Here is a 24011-nt window from a genome sequence, read left to right on the forward strand (position 1 = left end):
CCCGCAATTTCTTATGCGGCCGTGACTGGGTTGCAAATATTATTACTAAGGCGACTTACTGCGAATGATATATCGCACCAAAATGTACGGATGTACGACAAAAAGAACCGGAAAAAAAACGATCATAATATACGTACTCGCCAACGCACTTTTCATCCTCGCCAAGACGGAGCGCCAAAGTATTATAGGTAGTTTTAAGCTAGTAATAATAAATGTATTGCACCATAACACACTCTTACTTGTTACACTGTTATTTGAGTTTTGTAGAGTCATTTTAATCTACTGATTCGACTTCTGTGACCTGTACAGCATTATTAGACTAAACGGGCTTGACCACCATATTTTGGAGACAAAATAAGTGATATTTAAAGTGATCGATATGTTTATCGATAGTGTGAAAGGAGTAATATTATTAAAACGGTTTTGGACATTCTGATAAAAAGAGGTTAACAGTGTGGAATTACATTTTGTTTTAACTAACTTTCACTTGGTCAAAAAATACCAACATTTTTTATAAAATTAAATAATATGCAATCAACTGTTTATAGAAAGATATTAAACCACAAATATAGAATTATAATACGAAGTAAATATTATTATTTTTTCAATCGAAATGTGTTTCAACAAATACATACAATGCTATACAATTACATATTTATAATCATATGTTATTCAAATTAAAAGAATTATTAAAATTATAATTATTCATTCTGAATACGGTGGCTAAATATTTAAACTTAATAAAAAAAAAACGTAAAACACCATGGAAAAAGTTGATAACATTGAAACGTAAACATTGGGATCATGATTGATGGTAATAAAATTAATTAATTATGTTCACTTGAAAATACGTAAAAGAAATTATGTCTGAAAAATGAATGCTTTGTAACAAAACACTCTCGGGGGTCTTCAATTTTCACTTTTGAATATATTATAAAATAAACTGAAAGCACATTCGAAATAATTTATTAATATTGGAATTCACTGTTATATTTGTGTTTTTTTTTTCTAATTATGGAGTTAGAATAATTTAAACATAACATTAATTTCAAAACCCTTATAATAATAGTATACCTAACCACATTATGAATTATGGATGTGTTTCTGATACGAATGGTAATAATTTATAATATGATATTATAATAAATTGGTACAAAAACAATAAAATAAATTAGCATGGACGACGAATATGTAATTTATCATATTATGTTTTAATACCAGTCATAGGACCAGAGCATTATATTAGTGGAAATAGCAAACATACGGATTTGCGTCGACAAACGTCGTCGCTTATTTGTATTTTTTCATATTTAAATACCTATATACGTTCGGCAAAGTATATAGTTAACGGATATAAGGTTATAATAGACGCTTGTCATAAAACTATATCAACACCAAATTATTTGGCAAAATCCAGTGCTTTAGACTGTTTTATAAATTTAATATCATCACAATTACTGATATTTCGGACTGTACAAAATGTTTTATAGTTTCGCTACCAAATGATAACAAAAAAAAATTCGTACTTGCTGATTTTTTGAAGAATAAAATACATAATAAAATATAATTATAATAACAAATTTAAAAATAGTTTGGATTGGACCCCAATAAAAAAATGTCAATTTCGGTTGATCCTCAAATACCATATTCCACAACTTCGCGTATGCGTGGGCATGGAGTAAGTTGCGAGGGTTTATGACCTATAAAAAGAATTACTTAGGGACTCGAACTGTTGGGGTGCATATTTTCAAAAAGAATTTCTAAACAACATCCTTATATTTTTTCAAAAAACATTATATTTTGTTTAATAGTTTTTATAGAATCATATTATACGGGTGTCAAATTGTAATATAACAGAATATTAAAATGTACCTAGAATAGTCCCCTTATTTGGTTTACTAGACATTTAACAGCTCCCCCTCCTTAAATGTTACTTTTTCATTATCAGCTCGTAACGCATTTTTATGTTGTTCGTCCACCATCATGACACACACACGATAATAGAATATCTTTCCTAGTTTTATTGCAGAAAAAAATATCTCACTGTTGCCAGGCAACGCCTCATAATAATTGTTTATTTGAAACTACAGATTTTTTTTCTATATTGGAACTCGAAAGTAGCTGTCTGTGATATAACGGTTTTATAATCGGGGGTTTAGTGCCTCTATGGCTCAATACATTGATATCAAATAACCCTTTGCATGGAAAACCAAAAATGTATTAGAAATTAATGTTATACTACGTCGTACTGTATTGTGTAATAATTTTCACCCGACAAAATATATTTGAAATAAGTATATGTAGTTAAAGCGTACCTATGTTTGGGGTTAGCTTGTTGAAATAAATAAACATTACGACTGTTTCTCTGCAGTCATTATATGTATATATATGTATTATGATATTATGTGAACGCTTTGACTAAAACAGTGTCGGATAAAAAAAAACACAAAAAATATGCACTCGAAATTTCCCATTGTTGTTCAAAAGAATGATGGCGAAAATGCATAATCACCAATTTATATGTGAAACGATGGCATATTATAATATGGCCGGATATAAAATATATCTGGAGTTATTTTGATATCGGCTTGTGATACGTGTATGGATTACACATTACCATATTCATATCCGATAGTGGTAATGGACTCGAAAAGGATAGTTCGCCCAAAAAAATGTGTGTATATATATATATAAATAAGTATACATAAAAGGAAGAAAAAACGCGTTCTCGAAACCAAAATATAGAAGGACGTTGTTGCGGTAACGCATAACAGTAGATTTTTATTATTCATCCAAATATACAGCTATAATTTATGAAAGGAAAATAACCGCGCTACGAGACAATAAGATAATATTATAATATTGTACAGTAAACATTATACTCCTGACCTAACTGTGCAGAGTCGTTGACGAAAATAATTGTTAGGTATATTATTACTAGCTAATTTAATTGTAGAACTACACCAGTCTTGTACTGGAAGCTATATGAAGCTATATGAATAATAAAAAAAATTATTTTTATTATTATTATTATTATTATTATTATTATTACTATTATTAGACGTATGTCACGTCGTTCATTTTAACTTTGTGAACGAACAATAAAATATATACTATGCGATTGGACATTTACTATTTTACCGAACTACAGTATCCATAATATATATTATAGGTTATGGTAGGTATGTGAGGCATGTTAACCGAGCCGGGAATCAAAAGCGATAATGACACGGTAGGTTCGCCTACCTACGCACAAGTATAGTAAATAATTTGTCTATTGCTCTGGTCACGTCGTCGTTATTGTTACTTGGCAGGTACTACCGGTTGAAATGCGAAAAAAATTTACTACAACCTTCCAAGACTGTGTTTAAATTTTTTTTCAATTCTTGTTAATAATGAGACTTAGGAAAAATAAATGAAGCCCACAAAAATAAGTTAATCGAACTCTTATTATGTAGTATCGACAAAAGCATTTTTCGGGAACGACCGACTACGGTTCACGGTGGTTTTACAGGTTTCGATTGAATCCCTTTTACACCTTTTTCCCAAACGCGTATGGTTGCAGCGAGAGCAAACAGCGGTTATCGTGGTTCACCGTCAAAGCTACACTTTTGTTAAATTTTGTTATAAACCGACTTGTCGTCGTATATCGCCGAAACCGCACCAAAACCTCTAGAATAATAAATAAAGGGAACACTGGAAGGAGTAATTGTATTGCTATCAGTACTCAAAAGCCCAACCAGGAAGCGTTTTTAGAATAATATCCGTGTTGGTTTAACGCACGTATAGATCCACCACTTGTGTTTATTGTCTTCCGAAAAGTAATTTAAAAATATTCGATTAAAAAATGGGCCACATAGTTGCCAATAAGAAGAATTATTTCATCCGTATGCAGTATAATATATATGGTAAACACATTGACCGATTTATGATAATCATTCATTATAATAATTATAAAAAAAACATACTTCAATGATTTATTCTGGCTCACTCGAATGAAACTGTCAGTGAATTGTACGGACACTTGGACATTTTTAATGCATACTTCGATGACCAATATTGCAATGCTTTTTTATACGTTTCAAATGTATGTTATTTCACATTTTATTTTCGAAACTATAAAGCTCATTTTGGGGTTTATTTCCTTATTAATATATTGTTTCACTTGTAAATGTAAATATTCAAAATAAATTACTGTATCGTTGTAAATACTGCAGTTATTAGTTATAGTACTCAATAGATACTGTTTAATGCTTTAAAGTACGCTGATTACAAATTCGAGTTAAAAACGGATTCCACTCTACTTCAAACGGTGGTACTTTAGAACCGTTCAAATGAAAATGTTTTGTTGATTGTATTTATGTAGTTAAAATAACATTAAAACTCTTCCATTGACTAATAAAATTATATTTCAAAAACAATAAATTTATACTCACACATTTTGATGTCCAGTTAATTGATAATTATTACCATATATTTAAATAAAAAACCAAAAACAACTTCTTTTAAAGAAAAAAGTCAATTCCATAGGATTGTTCTCATATCGTTTTTGATTAACGATTATTCATTACCAACATTTGCTATTTGATTAAATTCATTAAAAAATACATTTATAATTTTATATCAACATATTATATGTGTAATATATATGTATATATAAATTCTTATATAATCTAAAAGTTTAATAATACATCACTTGATAACTTCTATGTATATTTTAGAGGTATTAAACACAATGGAAAATTCATAGAAAATTCTAAAAAATATATTTCTTACGTATAAGTAAGTGCGTTAAATTTTAACACAAGTTATTTAATTCGATTAAACATCCATGTTTTCATTTTTAGTATTATTCCACTCATGATATAAATGTATTACAGTTACGTCATAACGTCTGGTGAACATCATTACACCATCAAAAAATCGCTTCATTTATAACCAGGGTCTGTTACAATGCAATTTTTCTTTTTTTAGTTTTCTGAAAATACATAGCTATATTATGTATGGTGCCCGCAATTCAGTATCAAAATTGGCGGTCCTTCAACCAGCGTTCTAACTATCGACGAAACTCTACGTCATCGTTGTCCAGATGATGAAGTGTCGGACAAAACGATTTTTTGTCCGACACACCATCTGTGGCCACTTTGATTTATCGGTGACACCTCAACGCGTCGAAGATCTCAATGACTCTATGGTTACTCAACTCGTAGCAACTACAGGTTGGTTCAGTATTCACCTTATATACACTAGCAATATACTAACGAACTCCCTTCAGCAGCGAACGTCGACCACTGGCTTTGACAGATTTTTTTCTTTCTTTCACGATGTGTAGGAACCTGTACCACTGTGTACACGCGTTAAGACCGGCCGGTGGTGTACATTTTGCGGTCACTGATGCGAGTGTGTGAGACTAGAATTTCGGTGGGTGTAAAAAAAGGCATCTGCCTACCGGTTGAAAAGTTTGGCGTAGTTTTCCTTTCTTCTTTTGTAAATTCCAATCTATTCGATATTATACAGTGGCAGCGCGAGTTTAAAGGGTGTCGAAAAATCTCCTATAAATCACCGAAAAAGGTTTTATTTTTGTTTTGCTACTCAGATTAAAACTTTACACCCCGGCGGCATTACTATAACAATGTCATTGTTTTGGGGTCTGTGTTTGTTTTCAGCAAAAATCGACATTACGATATTATACTCGATTTCTACGGTTTCCGAGTGTTTAACACGCGTCTTATTATTCTAGTATTGAAGACAATTAATAATTATTTTTACATTTTCGCTTATTGACACAAGTGAAGCTATTTTGCATAACCAGTGCGCCGTATTGAGATGTTTATTTTTACCACTGATTTATTAGTTATTTTATACTGTATATTAATATTATTTTGAAAATTATATTTCTATATATTTATTTGAATATAAGTGAGTTATAAAAAGTATAAGATGCCCTCACAAAATTAAAATTTGCTTAAAACTCACGTGTATAATATAGTTATTAACATTTTTGGCTTTAATTATATAATTCAAATTATTTATTTATTTTTTTATTGATTTAATTACTAAAATTATATTTTCACTATAACTGCACATTAGGTATTTAATAATTAATAATGTTTATAATACTGTATAATTATAATTTCTTAGCAGGCACCTATATAATTTTAAAATTATTTTTTCAGACAATTAATATAAAATATAATTATTTCGTAAAAAATATTTGATTGAATTTTATTAATTTACTTGATACTGTATAGTTATTATGATTATGTCAACTATGTAGAATTTTCAAACTAAACCGTTCAGAGTTAGCGCTTACACGGCGTGTTGTTGTTTTCGTGAAAGTAGAAAATCCTCTTCGAATAATTTATTGTAAGCGCTTGATATACGTCTCCTCGGCTGCTGGTACCTTAAGAATAATCGATATGCGTAAGAGTATTCAATCTAAATCAGCGCTGTGACTTAAGGCGTGTTTTTAAAATGTCTCGGGAGAAAATTCGTCAGGAATTCGTTACGCGACTATGACATGACGGCAACTTTCGCTCCATTAAAGTTCTTGGTCGAAATTTGTCAAACTCAGAGTATCTAATGTGTTTAATATGTCGTCCCGATTCTGCGTGTATATATAGTACGAACATGACTTAAGGCCCAACCGGCTGTTGTTGGAGTGGAATATAGGAATATTGTAAGCGTAGTGAAGAAAGATTTCGTTTAAAAGTTGTCTAAAGTTTCGGCTGGTTAAATTTGTCGTACATGTAATAAGATTTATCTTCAAAACAATCGAAGCAGTCGGAAAACAGTATGCGTTTTTAGATAATCTATTTAATCGATGTCATTTTCTCTCGCTATCAATCTTTTAAAATGTTTATTTTTCCGTAAAAATCTAATAACTCTATTTATTTCATGATAATAATACAGAGAATTATGACATACGAATTCCGAATTTCATACATTTTAGTCTTGGGAAATATTATGACAATTCGTACAATACATATGCAGTACCTAAAGTACACATAGGTAATTCACCCTAACATTATATGAGGAGTACAGCAAGGATTTTTTTCGTTGTTATGTCATTATGAAATATTTTCAGCATTTCATGACGTGCTTGCAGTAGCCTTGTCGTCGTTGGTGTCACTGTTCATTTTTTTTTTGAAGGAATATATCTTGCGTGCCAATGGTTTGTAATTAAAATGAAGTATCATCGCTTGTCAGGCACTTCGAAAGTGACAAGGCGGTTTCAAATAATAAAGGAAGAGAGAGACAGAGAGTAAGACAATCAACGATATAATTATGCCAACCTTCACGATGGGAGTTAAGACGACTAAACGGGTTTTGGTAGGGATATTTTCATACAGTTTTTTTAATAATAATAATAATAATAATAATATCGCTATCGACAGATAGCGGGGTATAAGTTAACGTGGGTGGGTGACCGGAATCGTTTCCGCCCTCGATCGAGTACTTTAAATGAAAAATAGTGACTTCTCCCGCAGACGACAGTATTATATTTTAATATTATGTATACAGCTAGATCAGTGGTGATGGCGGTTGTGGCGGTTGTGGCAGAAGCGCACCCGATTATATATTATTATATATGTGCTGGTCTGTGGTGGCAGTGGAAATCTGATATTAATATACGACGCCGCATTATGTTAGGTTTAAAGCTATACGATTCTGCCGCCACGAGTTCTGCCTGATACGACGCCGGCCGGCAAACGTTTTTAAGCCTCTTAATAAATTGTTGAATTTATGTACAATATGTCACATTTTCCAATGATATATTACATGTAGTCCGCGCAGCGTAGAATTATAATATTATTACGACACAGTCGTGTTTTGTTTGCTGGCCATCGCATCGGTCGTTTGCATTTTGTCTCGAAACGGCCTGGTTTAAAAAGACTATGCAGAGATACACACTAGCACACGACAAATTTATGGTACAGTAATATACAGCGCCCGAGAAAATGTTAGTTTCAAACGTTAAATTACCAAACTGAATTAAATTTAAATGCTCCTTTTCCAGCAGGAAAAACTATTCATTTGCCCTAGCGTTGAGAGTACGTAATAGTAAACATAACATGAATATGAACAAACCTGTTCCAAAGTTTATTTCTTAATACGCATATGGAACATTAAAATCATCGATAAACATAATATTTAAGTGATCTTCCAACCAGCTCACACCAATCGACAGTTAAGAAATGATTTTTTAAAAGACCGTATGCCACAATCAGGTTGGCATCAACACCCCAACAATAAAAAATCCAACAAATCGAAACCTTAAAATGTTAGAATTAATGTATGGCTGGTTCAACAGCTCAAACTAAATCAATATAAATACACATATTATATCATACAAGTTGATTATTCTTATGGTAAAAACTCAATATTTTTAAAATTATTAAAATGTTTGGGAATATTTTTTTTTACATAATTTTAAACCATTTTTAATCTTATTACATATTATATTATTAAATAATTACTATTTAGTATTTTTATCATTATCATTTTTAAGTTTTTAACATTTGAATGCATTTTTTAAATTATATATAGACAATATACATTTTTCATTACATATTTTTTGAAGCACGATATTTTTCTGAGAATTTCAACATAATATAAAAATGTAAATAATGTTGAGATGAGCGGATATCAGCATCACAGGGGAACCCCACAGAAATTTAATCGACTGCTCTGATTTTATAAATTTTTAATACTTGTATGTTCTAACCAACGAATTAATCATAGATACTAAATTCGATTCATGTAGGTAGAATATTACTATCTGAACTTCATAATATGATACTAAAAATGCAGACTGTGTTTCAAAAAGTAAAACAAATAAAACATATAACGTATATCATGAAGTATGAACTTCAACGAGCACAAAAACACAATTTTATATTTTTATTCAATATATGATGTAAATACCACCTATATATTATAGATGATGCATCATATTATAAAAAGTCAACTGCCAAAATAGCTAAGGCTGCTATTTCTAAAAACACACCTAGAAAATTCTCTGAGATAATACTATGGTTATATCGCCAGTTTCATTTCACTCTCGCTACCATTTTATACCATTCAGTATAAATACATTAATATGGGTACAGCTGATTGATGAGTACTTGGTGTAAGAGATTTAAGAATAAGGACCAGACGAAGTGGATGATTGTAAGCGCAAAAAGCAGTTTTACGAGGTTTTAATTGCACGGAAGTCTATTAATTCTTTCAGCTTACCTATTTTCGACGAAACATTGTTGACGGCTATTGCACATACAATAAATGTGAATAACAGCATCACTGCCCGTTAAACCTCCTACAGAGGTTGCATTTTATCTTCCCCTGTAACAGACAAAAACAATACAATTTAAATAGCGGTAAATTCAATAAACGTAAATAATTCGTGTAAAGTTAATAAATGTCTGAAAACTACAATTTTGTTACCTATCCGAAACACTAAGAAAAAAAAAACAAAAAAAAAGAATCCTGTAATGTTGTAAATATATTGTAAGAATGTACAATCTATTTGCAAACAAGTAAATGTTTTTCCCTGGTAATTTATTGGTTAGGTTTCTTAGTATAAATAATTATGTTTTCCGCCTTATTAGACATAGGTACCAAATAAACACAGTAAATGCAACACTTTTTAGCACAATTTGCTGCAATTTAATTTAATTTTAAGTATGAATTTTACCATAAGTAATAATAAGAAAAGCATTTAAACTGTATGGTTAATTAGGTATGTTTTTACTTGGTTATTTCACACGATTAATATGTTTTAAATTATGAAATATTATACGTCTTAATGAGATTTTGTGTTGGTACTTAGACACCAAGTCTCGATACCTTCGGGATCAAATATTCATCCAATTTTTGAAAAAAAAAACGAAATAGTAATTATAAACACAACTAATTTATTATACTCTAGTAGAATGTTGTGTATGTAGTTGATTTAACATTTACATATTATGCGATACAACTTAACTGGATACCATGCTTATGGAAAAAAATGTAAAGTATAAGCCTATAAAATAAAATAAAACTTTTGACGTTTTAAAGAATAGAATTAGGTACATTAGAGTTTAGATAATTTTTTAATAGAAACCAATCAAGACAAATTAAAATTATTAACTAACCATTTTAAACTACATAAAAGTTTCTTACTAATACATTTATAATACATGATCAATTTAACCGTCCAACAAATGGAGAAATAAATAAGTCAATATGATTATAAGACAACCTTACATATGTATCACGTTTTTTAATCAAAAAATATAATTAACCTATATTCTGAAACATACATTTTTTGATTATTTTAAATTATTTTCTGAATTATAAATACTTGTTTACCTTAAATACCTCTAACAATTGTTTGAAATTGTTTTAAATACATTAAAAGAAATCGCATGAATGATTTGAGAATAAATAAGTACATGATTTGACCTATTTCAATAAAATACGATTCATAATATTATACTGAAAAATATTGTTAAGCTTTGAACGTTATTTTTAAAATTTTAGTAATAGAATTTTTAGTATCAGGTAAAGTGTCAAATGAATCTTAGTATAGTTTTTTCATGCGACCAAAAATTCTTACAAAAGGATTTTAAGTAAATTAATCAAAACATAACACGTGCTTAACGTTTATACGATAAATATATACATCGTGATTTTCAAATATTTTTTGAATAGTCTCAACCATAAAACCTTCGTCAGCAGAGTTCATGTGAACGGAAAGTGATTAATACAAAATTCCGTTAATTATTAGTAAAAGAGGGAGTAAACGACAAAAAACCTTGCGTGCTGTACAGTCTATAATTGAGAACATCCCATTGTTATAAAAAAAATAAAAGGATTATACAAGATTGTATATATAATCACCAGGACAATATAATGTTTTGCTTTGAAGATCGTTGAGATAAATCAAAATATATAGAATTATCTTAAAAATACAATTTCCAAAACATATTTTTTTATTTTTTTATTTTTTTATAATTAATAATTTTAAAATATGCAGAAGATATTTTTTTTTCAACAAGTGTTTACATATATTTAAGTCATTGGAAAAAATATTTTTAGAAAAAAATAAAAATACCACTTAAACGTTTTTTGTAATACGCGAACATAATAATAAGTCACATAAAGAGAATTTATAAAAATATGGAGTTTGTGAAGAACCAATAACAAAAAAATATTAAATACTCTTTAACCGTTCGACACTTATAATTCCCATGCAAACTTTAAAAAATGTACAGAAAAAAATGTTTATCTATCGAGAATATTTATCTTGCTTGCGGTGATATTTATTTTTAAAAACTAAAAACTCTTTAAATCCAGTCGTTTTTCGTTTTTATTTTAACGTACGACATTCCAAGTATGCTCATGATAGAATGATAGTATAATATAATTACAGGTATAACCTAACCTTACCTATTCTATCTTATGCATATTATATTGGTAGTGTAATAAAGCTAATCTTGGTTCTTTTCAAATGTACAAAACTAAGATTTGTAACAAGTCATTACTTGTGCGTCGTAAAACATTATTTCAGATCGTAAAGTATTTAATGTGCGCAATTCACTAATATTAAAAACCATTAAAACATTTTATTTATCACTCTCCATACATCTCACTGAATATAATAAACCGAACTTTTCTGATTCGTTTGCTTCTCCAAGTCAGCTATATTTATTTAACATTCACCTATATACACATACTTCATGTAACAATGTGTAAATTATAATCGTTTTCTGATTAATTCACAAGTATTCCAACACAAAATAATTTTTTATAAGGAACAAGGAACTGAACGAATTCCTTTTTTTTAAATGTGTGCTTGACGCGAAACGACGTTCGGCGCGGACAGTATCGACGAATAACAAACTGATTATAGTGAAGTGGAGTAGAGAGAAATTTCTAGGTAGAGGCGAGAGAGCTTTTTATCTTAGTTATAAAGTCCAGTATGATAATACGCGGGACTAGTTATGACATTTTATGCGGTAATGGAGAATTTAAATGGATTTAATACACAAGTCAACAAAAATAATGTGACGTCACAAGTTCGATAGCAACTTAATATGTATTGTATCAACTGCAGCACACGTTAGGTAGGTAACATATGAAAGATTACACCAGTGAATAGAAAATATATAACTGAAGATAATAACATAGAAAAAATTATTGTGATTTGTGTGCAGTATGCATTCAAATAGTTCCCAAGTAACTGATTGATAAAAATTCGTTAAAAACGAAAAAAAAAGAATTAAAAAAAACCTTTGTTGTAAAAATGCCCAGTGTAAATAAATAAATAAATAAATCAACTTATAAACGATTGGATTTTGTGATTTACTACTCCATTGACATGTTTTATGGTATCATAGACGGAAGAGAAACCTTTTATTTGAAAACGACCCTCACGTGAAAAGTTTTAAATAAATAAAAAATAAAAGCCTAGTTCGAGTTTTCAGGCAAAATTATTAAACTGATTTTTGATTGTATTTATTTACATATTTTTTTTTGAGTTCACATCGTATAATTATTTAATTAATGATAATGTTAAAAATCCCTTGTTTAATTTACTTTCTCTCATCCGGTTTTGTTGAAAAATAAACAACTGCGCATAATAAAACACTGTGATGCCGGAACTCATATTAATTTCAATTAACCCTGCAACAGTTATAAATATTTTTTTAATTTTTATTTTTTACTAGAAGATGAATTAACTGTGAACTGGTTTACATTTCAACGTTATAAAAACTAGTGGTTTTCTATAGAAAATTTTAGTGATCATTCAAAAACTGTTTTACCAATATGATGGCTGAAAAAGGAAAAAATAAGACGTGAGAGTGTCTGACAAATGACAACTCATATAGTTCTTAAATCTTGAATAAGAATAAACTAAAAATAAATTACTAATACTTAAAATTGAGTACAAACATTTTACAAATTTTAAATAAAATCTGTAATAGGATTAATAACAATCGAGTGGGTTTTAAAATTTAAAAATATCTAATTACACAATCGTATACAGGTACCTAAGTACCAAATTCATGAGTTTTCAAAAAAAAAAAAACAATCACAAAATCTTTGGTCGATTTAAAAGTCTACATATTATATTTTTAGATACTTCAACATTATATTAAAAAAATCTGAATTTAATATAACATCATTATAGAAGCTTATATTTAGTCTACATGAACAATTTAATAGGTGTATTAGTAATTTTGTATTACCGATTTTTTTCGTCATAAATAATGATGTACAACATTATTTGTAAGAGTAATCGAGTAATAACGTTTGACTGTTACTTTTACATAACGAAAATAATTACTAAAAATGTAAACGATTATTTTGTCAACAATTTGAGAAATGTATACAATTTTAAACATTTCGAAGGAAAAAATCGATCTTTAATATTATCGTTGATGTAAAAGAGAATAATATTGAAAGGTAAAAATTGAGGGAAAATAAAAAATAATGTTTTGAACCTATTTGTCTTACATTTGTTATGCAGTGGGACGGGAAAAATATATTAAACAACAATTGAACTATGTTTATAAAACTGTATTATACCGTGTTGTTATATAATTTTAAGTCAAAATAATATTCGATAGACATTTAATAAACATTTTACTCCAGAAATAAAATCTACAGATGTACTTAATGAACAGCGTATTACTGGAATTATTCTAAAGTCCAATATTCATTCAATGGACTTAATCATGGATCCTTGTAAATGCTGCTTTACCTAAAGAGTAAAATACAATTCCAGAATAGTATTGTATTAGAACTTGTTACTTTATTTCCAAAGAATGATATTATTATAATGTGTATTATTTGTATGTAAATATATATTTTCTTTTGGATTTTTATTCATTCAACTCGAGTCCTGCTTGATGGATGTCCTACCTTGTAACATTGCAGTTAAGATACGTTTAGAATAAAATACTTGAACGTTTTTGTAAATTTTTTTTTGTTGTTATAACGAAGAAATATCGTGACACTTGAATAGTTGTTATTATCTTGCCGCCAGCTCTATAAAATGTATTCGTCCAGAATAAATGTGGTGTATTAAAAAAGATAAGGTAAGATTAGAATAAGACACAGAAAAAAATAAATGTATAAAAATAAAATATTCGTTATGCAATACCCTCGTAATATAGCAACTTCCAGGAACAGGTATTACTTACTTTTTAATGAAAATATTGTTTATACATTTGACAATGTTCAAAGACATAAAACACAGTTTACAACATTTAAAATTACAATGTGTCCCAGAGTCGAAGAAAAAGCAGCAACTTTTTGTTTTACTTAAAAAAAAAATAGGCATTATCATAAATACAATACCTACCGAGAAACAAATTATTAAATCGTTTTAGTTGTACGATATAAATCTCATTCTTAAATAATTACTATATAATAAACGTAAAGTATTCAGAGCGATTTACTAAGTATGTGCATCTCTATTTTTCTTGATTTATTCAATTTTTTATTTTTTGAATTATTTTAATCTATACTCAAAGACCATATTGTTATGTTCAAAAACTTAAATTTATTTATGCAACTCAAGATGTGGTTTTGTTAGGAAAAAATATCTTTTTCAAATGATAATTCAACCATTTTTTCATTATGAGTTGAAATTAAGATGATTTTCCCGTTTAAAAATCTCGATAGTGTAATTTAATTTAACTAGTAGTTTTTAAATCGTTAATATTTAATTTTTAAGAAAAACAGTCCTTGAAATAGGTTTAGAATACTATAATTTGAATATTGAAGTTATTTCTAAAAATAAGTCAGAGTATTCCCAGTAGGAACAGAAGCCTAAATATTACATTTATATCTAATTAGATATAAATGTAATAGGATTATGCCTGACTTCACCTTGTGCCTGGGAAGAAATGAAGAAATATAAAATATTATATTGTTGTATTTCGATTTTAGTGTACCCACGTCAGTTCATAGGTGAATTTGGAGTCAGTGTCCTCTGCTTGTGATTTGATTTGATTAAGGTGGTCATTTAATGTGGTGCAACCTAATCTTGATGCGACTGTCTCTGAAATGTATCAGTCAAATTATACATTTTCTAGTCTATAAGAAATAATCATATGGACATTAAAAAAAAAAAAATTGTATTTCTACGACCATTGTCAAGCCAATATTTTATATATAAAAAAAAACTTTTGAGTTGACACTATAAATTCATATGTTATCCAGCCAGCACCATATAGAATCTTATATTGCTTGACTATAAAAACTAAACACATATTTTGTTTTCAATTGGTTTAGCAGTTTCCAAGTACATAAGCCTCATCCAAACATTAATTCGGTTATATTTAGATATACAACTATTTGTAAGTACTATTATTACATCATAAGGTTTAATAAGCAATTACTCGTTTGAATTTTATTTGGTTCCTCCAAAAACATCGATCAATCAAAAATTGTTTACTACCAGTAAAAAATAGTGATTCTCGTATAAAAAAAGAAAATTACACAACACCACTGGACACTCGTGATCATGATTATCCACGAACTTGAAAATAATATGTTATTTACTCAAACCTCGTCTGAATTGCGATTTAGATATTTTAGATTAAAAAAAAATGTTAATCTAATTAATAATGTACTATAAAAAGGATGGTTATCATAAAACAAAATGTTCAGCAATCAAAGTCAGAATAAATGCATTATTAAAGAATTAAGGGGCCGTGCTTGGTGAATCACACTGTAATATACTGTAGAATTTAGCCTTTTTACATAAGAAATTTTGTAAAAAGTAATTATGCGTTATTCGAGCGAGGCAATTTAATGAATGTACAAAGATAGGAAATGTCAATTTTTTTTCCGATTAAATAATATATTGAACGTTATAATACATCGAGTAAACGAATTTAAAGAAAATATTCCAATAAATAAGTAATGAGGCTGCCCCATAATATATTATTATTTTTTAAATAAAGAACAATTTTAATTAAAAAATACAAATCCCTAATGATATTATAATGATTGGCGTACATTTCGTTATTAAAATATAATTAAAGTGAAATGGCTTATCAAAATAACTAAATGTAATAAACATCATCAAAACATCAAAAGGTTGTCATTATTATAGCACATAAGTACAAACAAATTTTAATTTGTGAAATTTTTATTCATGTTGATTTTATATAATAATTCAATTATATTATTTGTATCGAACAGCAATCACAAAATATTACGGTGGCAGCATTAAACAATAATCAGACAACACAGTTAAAATAAAGGATTTTGGTAAAGAAAGATTTTTCACTTGAACATACTTTCTATAATCGCAGAGATGTAAGTTCTAAACACTGTTTCGCGAAACAGCTGGCAGCTATTATTGTAATGTTCTGTAGTGGGTTTTGAGTTTTAAAAATAATAAATGTATTGAGAATTTGTCATTAAAAACCTGATTGGTCACTCATCTGAGAACTTGTGACATCGGTCGGTGTTTGCACTTAGAACTTGTGACTGAGGCCAAACACCACGATACACCAGACCGCAATACTGCAATAGTACATTATATTATCATAATAATTTAAGATTCAACAACGTTTAATATTATCATATGTTTTTTTATTTATTAACTATGATTTTACCGCCTTCCACATCTAATGTTATTGATCTCTGGTTATTACTTATTACTTATTAAACATCATTTTTAGATGTATTTTATATGGGAATTTGATAATTTTTGTTTGTGTTTACTTTATAGTATGTTGATTAAGCTAAAGTTTGTTAGGTTAGGTTACATTTTGAGATAAACTCAATAATTTTTTAAGTTTGTTCTTTATTGAGAATTTCTATAATGTTGCTCGGGGGAGACTAAGAATTATGCGTGTTGGTGCGTATATGAGATATTCCTCGAATATGTATTTTATTGTGATGGGTGTTTGACATGTATTGCGTATCAGTGGATGATTTTTGACTATTAGTAAGGAATATCTATATCAATATCTTGACGTGCGTAGGCTGACGTCTCGAGATGTATCTATACACACAATTATTTCACTCAACTATTGATAGATTTAAGTTTATTAGCAAGTGGTATGAAGTCCCAGTAGTGTTTCCATGACAAGACAGTTTTATTTTGATTTATGTGAACATATTATCTGAGGATAATTTTCGGATGGTGTTGTTTGGTATAATGATATAATTACGAATTGCTTGAAAAGCTGCTTCGTCGGCCATTTCGTTTCCTTTTCTTTATAATGATATGGGTACACGATATATTATTTAAGTGTTATTTGAAACGTATTTAAAATACTGAAAAATGTAAAAGCGTCGTATATTGAAAAATTAGTAATAATATAATTATCCATCGCATTAAACTAGGTTTTTTCTATACACAAATAATGTAATCTTCGATCAAATCAGTGTCCACCTTCTGGCTCGTCGTAAAATTGTTTTCCTGACTCTAGCCTCGAGAGGCACAAAGTGCATCTCGCAAATTGGATCGATTGTGTTTATTCTTGGAATACTTTCATTTATAGACTTGATTTCTCTGTACCCGGAGTAATTCATGGAGTTCGCCCCTTGGAGTTCCATCTATATACATATATAGGATATCCACATATAGCTGATCGAAGAATCGTGTCAACGCGAAAAAGAACAGTCAGTGGACCAGCGGGTAATACATTTATTATTATTTAATTCAAATATTGTCATCACGGAAATTAACATACAACGAGTTTTGTGCCGAGACTGATTTCCAAAAACATCTACGTCTGGCAAACTGGTACCAAAACCTATATAATATAAAGATAATATTTTCTATTATTTAACCTTTCGGGTGACACTGAATATAAAAAAAAAATATGTATTTATAGTTAAATACACAAAATCTGTTTTGTCCGGGTCAACGGAATTCCGATTGTTGTAAATTTACGGATTAACACTGGTTTGCCAGAAAACGGTTTATTTATTTCTGAGCTAGTGTCGCTTCTGAATTCAGGTGTTCTGTTATATTATTATGATCGGAATTTGTCATATGCGATTATGCTTTTGGTACATGTGTATAGCTCTGCCTGAGTTCGTCATTAATAAAACGCCATGTGTTATATGACGAGGGAGTGAGTGGAAATGTACAGGAATCATACAGACATTATGAGATTGAATTTTACAGATTTATAGTCTATTCACGATAAGGCTAAATTTAAATGGTGTATTTCAATAAAATATTTAAGTTCTTTAATACATTTTAATTAAAATAGCACGTATACTGCTTAAAAATAAAAAAAACTAATTAATTATATTAATTGAAACAACGGATTATTCCTGAAAATTTCCAGGTTTCAAAGGGGCGGTAAGCTAGTGAAATGAGTAATGACACATATAAGTGAAGTATTTAGTTTTTATTTAATTTTTAAGATTTAGGTAAATTCTTTAACATAAAAGTTCTGATCATTAAAAACTTGGTATCTCGTTGTGTTACATAGTAGAGGTTTCGAGTAAACATCATAATTGAACGGATGCCTATTTTAAATTTGAATCTCACAAACAAAAGTTATGAGTTATAACTGGGTCTTTGGATCAGAATCTATAAGTGGAGCATAACAAGTCGTTTAATGCTACAAATTATTATAACTATTGTTTTTTTTTTTTTTTTAATTTGATGAAAAAAAACCATCTAAGTAATAATTGCCAACGAATCATATAATTATGATTCGTGTGAATAGGTTTTCCCCATTCATGACATAAATATCATAAAAATAGCCCTAAATAGTTTTTAATAAATAATAGTAGAATATTTCAATTTGTCGCGCCAGACATTTTTTTTTTTTAATAATATTATTATTTTAAGGAAAAATTGTTTTTTTTTCCGTTCAAATATACAATTATTTTTCCAAACGTCATAAAATTTTTTTCTTTTGTAACTCGTTTTAAATTCCAGTAATAATTGAATAACTTTTTATAACTGTCAAGCTTAATAAGGTCTTTAAATTGAAAATTGTAGAGTTTTACGATTACAAAATAATTTTCAAATGTTAATGATTTTAACGGAATAAATTCAGCTCGTGGATTTGCAAACATTTTAGGTAGGTACCACGTATTGTATGAATTCAACATATTTAATTATTCCTACTATGTTTATAATATAAATAATGCACTTTGCCGTGTTACATTTACTTTTGGTAATAACAGGCATATATTATGAATAATAGATAGGGATAAATTGTTCCTGTATATTGTAGTTTTCCACTTAATTCCTAATGTTCATTATGATAATATAATACCAGGTATCGGAACGAGACAAAACAATATCAACTATTAGAAGGGTACATTATTTCATTTGATGACAGGTCATGTATTCACATCACGAGTATACCACTGAACTGTAACAATAAACAACCGACGTGTCTCGTGTCTGCGCGAGTTCCTCGGGATTATACGAAAACAATAAGGAAATGTTTGTCGAAAGGTATTAGATAATGCTCTACACTTTACTATTGTCTGCATTCCAGACGTATAATAATGTGAACACTATTGGAACAGTAGTCTGTAATCAGTAATCACGTTTATTATTATTTATAATTAAGTAAGAAGCTATGAAGTTAGCTGAATTTTCGAGAACAGTGAGTTATGAAAATCATTCATTTTTACAAAACCACGATATTAAAAGGGGGTTTGAATTTAGTTAATATTAAAGAAATTTGATTTAAAAATTTAAATCTCAATTTTATAACATTCAGTATGTACTATAAATAACTATACTATTTTTACAAAATTTTAAATTAAATTACGTGTTTGTCGTAAAAACGAAAATTATTGATTGTTCCATTATACATTATGTAGCAACGAAAATAATATAGACACACGATGTGCGACGGGCATGTACTGTAAGATTAGTTATTTAGGATGTCATGCTATGATAATTCCACTATTGAAATTAGTATAAACCAAAACATACGTCTTATTTATAGGTAACTATTTTATAATAATAGTCAATAGTGGTGCGTGTACACCGTCCATAATTAGTATGTGTGTCAAAATTATTTAAGTAGGTCGTCATAGAATAAAGCGTTTTGTTATTAAGCTGAAAAATATCCAGAATCTCCAACAAATAATTATAAAAATGGGCGATCTTAAAATGATTTATTTTGTTAGATACATACGAGTATAATAGCATAATAGACGAGTAGAATATAAATTATATTTAACGTCAAATCTCTGACTGGTTCTAAATACCTTAAATATAATATAATACATGTCTTCACCCATCTACCGTCTTAAGTACTTAACTATAGGCCCACAATATCCCGAATCGAACGCATATTTCATAAATATTGTAATAACTATCACCAAATATACTTGTCGGATATCACACAGCTAAATTATTTATCTATGAATATATTTATTATAGCCCAATAATCACAATTATTATTTCTTTTAAATGTTTAGTGTGTAATCACTTATTTGTTCATATTGGTATTTTATATTGGAATTAAACCAAACCATGTAAAATTGCATTTTTAATATTTAACTATCGTATTTTTTGTTCAAAAAAAAATATCATTATACTCAATTAGTTTCGGTCTTACTTTGGTGCTTAATAAACGGGTTTTTTATCAATAAATTACAGTCATCTTTCATATCATGCGACGAGTATGTCTCATACATTATTCAGCAGATGGTAGTCATATTATGTTCCCCTCTTGAACGAGAAGTGTGAATTTTCTGTTTGAGTTAATCGTACGCATATTCTCTTCCAAAATACGATGATTATACTCTTCGTTATAGAAAGTATGTATAAAACATTAGTTACCCATTAAGATATTTCACATATTATTTTTAAACTTCTTAATGTTCAGACCCTCAAAATCCGAGGATATTACCACTGTTTTAAATAATAACTATAAAACATTGATAATATTTTATAATTATTTACGAAATAAGAAATTAAAAACGTAACAATAGAATTCCATTTGATTATAAAATATTATTCACATTAAACCATTATTGCTTCAAAAGTGTTCAGCCAAAAATGTCTGGTAAAATTGATAAGTTTAAAAAAATATATATGTTTTTAAAAACTATTTAACTATTATAAATAAATGATAAAACAAATTACATAATATTGATATGATTGACAATGTATGGTAAAAAAGTTAATAGATGCATTATTATAAGGTATATCTTAAATTAAAGTTACATATTATTATATTTTACAGCTCATAACAACTATAATATGAAATGTTTTGGTCACATAACAGCAAACTAAACTTCACTTGTCTAAAGTTTCAAGTCTGTTTTCTAATTTAAAGACTTAGAATTCACCAGGATGCTTGATGAAATTGTGGTTTTGACTTATAATCTATAATATGACGCACTGGCATCGAAACTGAACTAAAAAGTTATAGACTAAATTACATGGTGAATTGAGGCATGGCTATACTCCATATTGAATTATATGAAAAATAATATAGATATAACTGACCAAAATTGATCATTTTTGTGGTTCGTTAGATATCATCATTAAATACGATTAATATACATTGAAATTTTGTAATTTTATAAGACTATATTTTATAAATGGAATTTGTGTTTAAAAAAAAATGGACTATTTAAAAGCAATACATATACAACCAATAAGTGGTACAACACGGATTATTGATCAAGAACACGTGAAACTTCTAATCAAATATCCTGGACCTTTTATATTTATTGACTAGAAATAGTTTTACTGAGTTGAAGCCAAATATTTAAAGCGTATCCATTGTTTTCATTCAGTTATATTCTTGTATACCAAAGTATAATTAAGAGGGTAGACGAAACGCTGTGAATCGAGGATTAGACAATCATAAATTATTTGCAGCATATTGTTTTGGGTTAAACTTTATTTAGAAGAAAATACTCAATGACGAAAATATATATTTTTTTTTCAATATCAATTTAGTAACTGATTTCGAAGAGCCTAACTTAGTATACGAAACTACAGAAATCTAACAAGACTTTTGACGGTAAATAGGAAAACTGAATCAGTAACAAATCGGTACCTAGACCTTAAAAATATAAATTAAAAAATGATACTTAACTAAATTACATAATATTAAGAACTATAATGTTTTGAAGAACTATAGAAAAGCAGTAATCTTTCACAATTAATGTTCCATGTTTAAAACCAACCACCGGTCTTGCACATACATTCTCCTTCCATATGGTCCATAACATCATTGTTAATATTTTAACAAAATATATGACACCCTTAAAACTAACATAAGTGATTTGTATAGTACTAGTATCATATTACATGCATTAAAGTTCTGTGTAGTTTTTCAAAGGTTACAAACAAATAAAAAAACAGAATTCAAGTCCACTGCTTGAAATGTTTTGTCATACAAAAGTTATTATTTTGAATCATATTTTGTTTCAATATAACAACTAACATAAGTATACTATATATGATTTGCCATAGGAAGAGTAAGATTTTACAACACTTCTCTCTTTCCCAAAGTTTCTAAATAATAAAAAAGGTTCATTAATATACCATTTTTGGATTTGTGAAAAATTAAATCTTAGCCCTTTTCCACAAAAAAAAAATAATAATTATAAATAGAAACTCCTTAAAAAATAGATACAACTATTAAAGTCTATAACACACATGAAAATAATTATATTAATTATTTAATTGTTGACATTTGAAATTTTACAGACACCCAATATTAAGTTTGTATTATATAGATAACACGAACATGTTCAGTGGGGCCCATTATCTTCTTGAAGAATAAAATAAAAATAAATAAAATAAATACAAATAGATACAGTGCACAAGATAAAATTGTGGTCAAAATAGTTTGTATATTTTGTGAATTTGTTCCGAACATACTTTGTGTTAACGTACACATAAACAATTACTGAATTATTTCATGTGCAATAATTTTGCATTCTTAACACATCTCCAAGCTTATGAGAAACATGATGTTTTTAAGTTAAAGTAAATAACTGAAAGACTAATAATCGACTGCAAACATTTAATCCCCGTTCACTCCACAAAATGTACGGTGTACCATAATAATATATTATCACTGTTTATTTTAAATGCATATTCATTTATTTATTTGAAATTACAAATTTTCAAGATTATACAGTTAGTGTTAAGATATTAACCACTTATAAACTAAATATATACCAAAGGTTTCTTTGGAAATTCAAGTATAATACTTCATATTATCATTACAAAATACCCTATATACTATAGACTTGAAATATATGAATTTAAATTAGTAATAATTATTATTTGGAATAAATGACAACCAAGTTTGAAAATTAACACAATGTGATCGAACATTATTTAAAAATATATCAGTATATCTAATTGTATGTTAAAATATTAAATCTATATAATTTAATGAATGCAAGATATTTGACTTAACCAAATCCTTAAACAATTTTCCAGGAAACAACGTAGGTACTGGATTGTTCCCAAAACTAGATCACAGAGTACCATATCTGCATCAAGCTTAATATCTAGATAAAAATGTTGGAATAATCTATTCTATAGAAAATAATTTGGTCAACGATGAATTTTATATGCATAAGATGTGAATAAAAATTGAGCAACTGTTTTGTAAAAGTAATGAAATCAATGTCATACAGTAAATACGTTTTATTAAATATATGATATAATTTTTCAATATTACCTATTTGTACCTCTTTTTTGGAATTATATCGAAACACTTGATATTCTTCTTTTAGGAATACAATAATCCTATTTTTGAAACATTAGCCCACCTGGTTTTACAGACAGAATCCCTGCATTTTATGGCCCAAAATGTATGGGCAATGGGTAGAGCCATCCAAGAACGGATTAATTTTGATAGAAATATTATTGGAAGTAAAATCCTAATGTGGTTTGCTTGGACCATGTGTGTTAAAACTTTAAAAAAGCTCTAATTATAATCCGTCCATATCAATCAAAAGAAAATGTAGTCATTTTTATTATTATTAATTGATGAGTACATTTTATTAAATAGATTATATTAGCC

General features: G+C 28.3%; 1 protein-coding gene across 3 annotated transcripts in view; it reads right to left on the reverse strand.

Moving 5' to 3' along the window:
- The window catches only part of LOC111030319 (acid sphingomyelinase-like phosphodiesterase 3a), a 194599-nt gene that overhangs the window by 106498 nt on the left and 64090 nt on the right, over window positions 1–24011 (reverse strand). For all 3 annotated transcript variants that reach the window (XM_022309747.1, XM_022309746.1, XM_022309745.1), the window contains one exon: window positions 9241–9345. In XM_022309747.1, the coding sequence (XP_022165439.1) occupies window positions 9241–9301 (61 nt within the window). In that variant the 5' untranslated portion in view covers window positions 9302–9345. The remainder of the gene's footprint in view (window positions 1–9240; window positions 9346–24011) is intronic.

This window comes from Myzus persicae, unplaced genomic scaffold (assembly GCF_001856785.1).
Source record: "Myzus persicae strain clone G006 unplaced genomic scaffold, MPER_G0061.0, whole genome shotgun sequence".
Lineage (NCBI taxonomy): Eukaryota > Metazoa > Arthropoda > Insecta > Hemiptera > Aphididae > Myzus > Myzus persicae.